The sequence below is a fragment of the Macrobrachium nipponense genome, chromosome 32, assembly GCF_015104395.2.
Source record: "Macrobrachium nipponense isolate FS-2020 chromosome 32, ASM1510439v2, whole genome shotgun sequence".
NCBI lineage: Eukaryota > Metazoa > Arthropoda > Malacostraca > Decapoda > Palaemonidae > Macrobrachium > Macrobrachium nipponense.
This window is the reverse complement of record NC_061094.1, coordinates 6230618-6233117: the sequence shown is the minus strand read 5'-3', so window position 1 is coordinate 6233117 and position 2500 is coordinate 6230618. Positions and strand designations below refer to the sequence as shown.

The following is a 2500-nucleotide window of genomic DNA, read 5'->3' as shown; positions in this document are numbered from 1 at the left end:
AATGCGAAACACCTTTTTCAGACCATTTTAGATTTTCCCCTTCCCCCACCCCCCACACAAGAACAACAACAGCAAGAACAACAGCAACATCAAACAACAACAACGAAGTAGTTTGTAGACTTACTCCCTGAGTAAGCGAAAAAAAATTTATGATGAAACCTTATGTTTGTTGCCATTGAATTATAGTATTGCAAGATGACTGCTCATTTAACTATACTTATATTCAAAAGTGCTTTTGGAAACTGCAAGGACTTGATGCGATTATGTTTTGTAATGAAGGCAATGCTCATTTAATTTCTCCTTTCCCTTATATTTTTGGATACTGCTTCCACTGACATAACATTATGAAAGTCCCAGGGAAATGGCAAAGAAATACATCTTGTTTGGTAATTCATCACCTTAATGAATTGTAGGCTTGTTTTGTCCATGAGGTATCTCTTTGGAGTTCTGTATGTATTCAGGGTATTTTATGTCAATAAACTATATGAATTTGAATTTGTATTCAGTGGCTATATGATCATATGATACCTTTGATGTTTTTTATGGGTTTACATAAAAGTTATATGTCGTGGACAACATGCATTTGATGATATAATACATAAGAAGGTACGTCTTAAGATACAAGAAAAACCTCCTTCAATGTTGAGTATATAAGGCATTCCCTAGTCATTGTTGGCTAAGATTTTCATTTTATTTTTATAAATATATATATTTTACCATAAAAGCTAAGGTACTTCTTAAGATATAAGAAATACCTCCTTCAGTGCTGAGTATATAAGGCATTACCTTTTCATTGTTGGTTAAGATTTTAATTTTATTTATGTATATATAATATATATATATATATATATATATATATATATATATATTATATATATATATATATATTATATTATATATATATATATATTACCACGAGTGTTATCACACATCTTGTAATTTAATATACATATTTACCATGACAACATCGTGTAATCTCCTCCTCTTCCTCTATCTCCATCCTCCCCAAATTTCCAGCAAGAACGATGAAACGCTCGCTGGAGAAGAAGCTCCAGGCCCGTGAACATTCTGGACGTCAACGACAACGCTCCGCTCCTCCCAGCAGTTCGATGGTTCTGTCCTCGAGAACATAGACAGTATGCTCATCACCACCATCAAGGCTCACGATGAGATCGTGTCCCCTCAGTTTAGACAGGTGGGCGTCTCTCCTCTCTCTCCTCGCCTCTCTCTCTACTCTCTCTCTCTCTCTCTCTCTCTCTGTGCTCAGTTTAGAAAGGTGGGGATCTCTCTCTTTCTCTTCTCTCTTTATCCTCAGTTTATACAGGTGGGCATCTCTCTCTCTCTCTCTCTCTCTCTCTCTCTCTCTCTCTCTCTGCTCTCTCTCTCTCTTCTCTCTCTCTCTCTGTCCAGTTAGACAGGTGGGGCATCTTTGTCTCTCTTCTCTCTCTGTCTCCTTAGTTTAGACAAGTGGTATCTCTCTCTCTCTCTCTCTCTCTCTCTCTCTCTCTCTCTCTCTCTATTTCTCCTCAGTTTAGACAGGTGGGCATCTCTCTCTCTATCTCTTCTCTCTCTCTCTGCTCAGTTTACACAGGTTGGGCATCGTCCTCTCTCTTCTCTGATCCTCAGTTTAGACAGGTGGGCATCTCTCTCTCTCTCTCTTCTCTTTCCTCTCTGTCTCCTTAGCTAGACAGGTGGGTATCTCTCTCTCTCCTCTTTTCTTTTCTCTGTTCTCCTTAGTCTAGACAGGTGGGCATCTCTCTCTCTCTCTCTCTTCTCTTTTCTCTCTGTCTCCTTAGTTTAGACAGGTGGGCATCTCTCTCTCTCTCTCTCTCTCTCTGTCTCCTTAGTTTAGACAGGTAGGTATCTCTCTCTCTCTCTCTCTCTTTCTTTCTGTCTCCTTAGTTTAGATAGGTGGGTATCTCTCTGTCTCTCGTCTCTCTCTCTCTCTCTCTGCCCTCTCTCCCTCTCTCTCTCTCTTAGTTTACAGGTAGGTATCTCTCTCTCTCTCTCTCTCTCTCTCTCTCTCTGCCTCCTCAGTTTAGACAGGTGAGCATCTCTCTGTCTCTCTTCTCTCTACTCTCTCTCTCTCTCTGTGCTCCTCAGTTTAGACAGGTGAGGATCAATATATCTCTCTCTCTCTCTCTCTCTCTCTCTTTATATTAGACAGGTGAAGGAAGCCCAGTAGGTTATCTTCATTAAACATTATTACGAATTTCTCTCTCTCTCTCTCTCTCTCTCTCTCTCTCTCTCTCTCTCTCTCTCTCTCTTCTCTCCCTATATTAGACAGGTGAAGGAAAGCCCAGTAGGTTATTAAACATTATTACGAATTTTCTCTCTCTCTCTCTCTCTCTCTCTCTCTCTCAGCAGTTAAATGTCAACCCCCAGGTAGTTTCTAGATAAAAGACATAGATCCTTAATACGTGTCTTGAGAATGAAACACTGAGGTCAGTCATACTAGAGCTACGCCAGTCTTAGAATTCTTGACGTCAGAAAAGAGTTA

The 2500-nt window shown here is 39.8% G+C and overlaps 1 protein-coding gene across 1 annotated transcript in view; it reads left to right on the top strand.

Annotated features, from left to right (window-relative positions):
- Positions 1-2500, top strand: part of LOC135207187 (DE-cadherin-like) — a 176725-nt gene that overhangs the window by 102232 nt on the left and 71993 nt on the right. Inside the window, 1 exon segment of the mRNA XM_064238757.1 lies at positions 1106-1195. Within this exon segment, the coding sequence (XP_064094827.1) occupies positions 1106-1195 (90 nt within the window).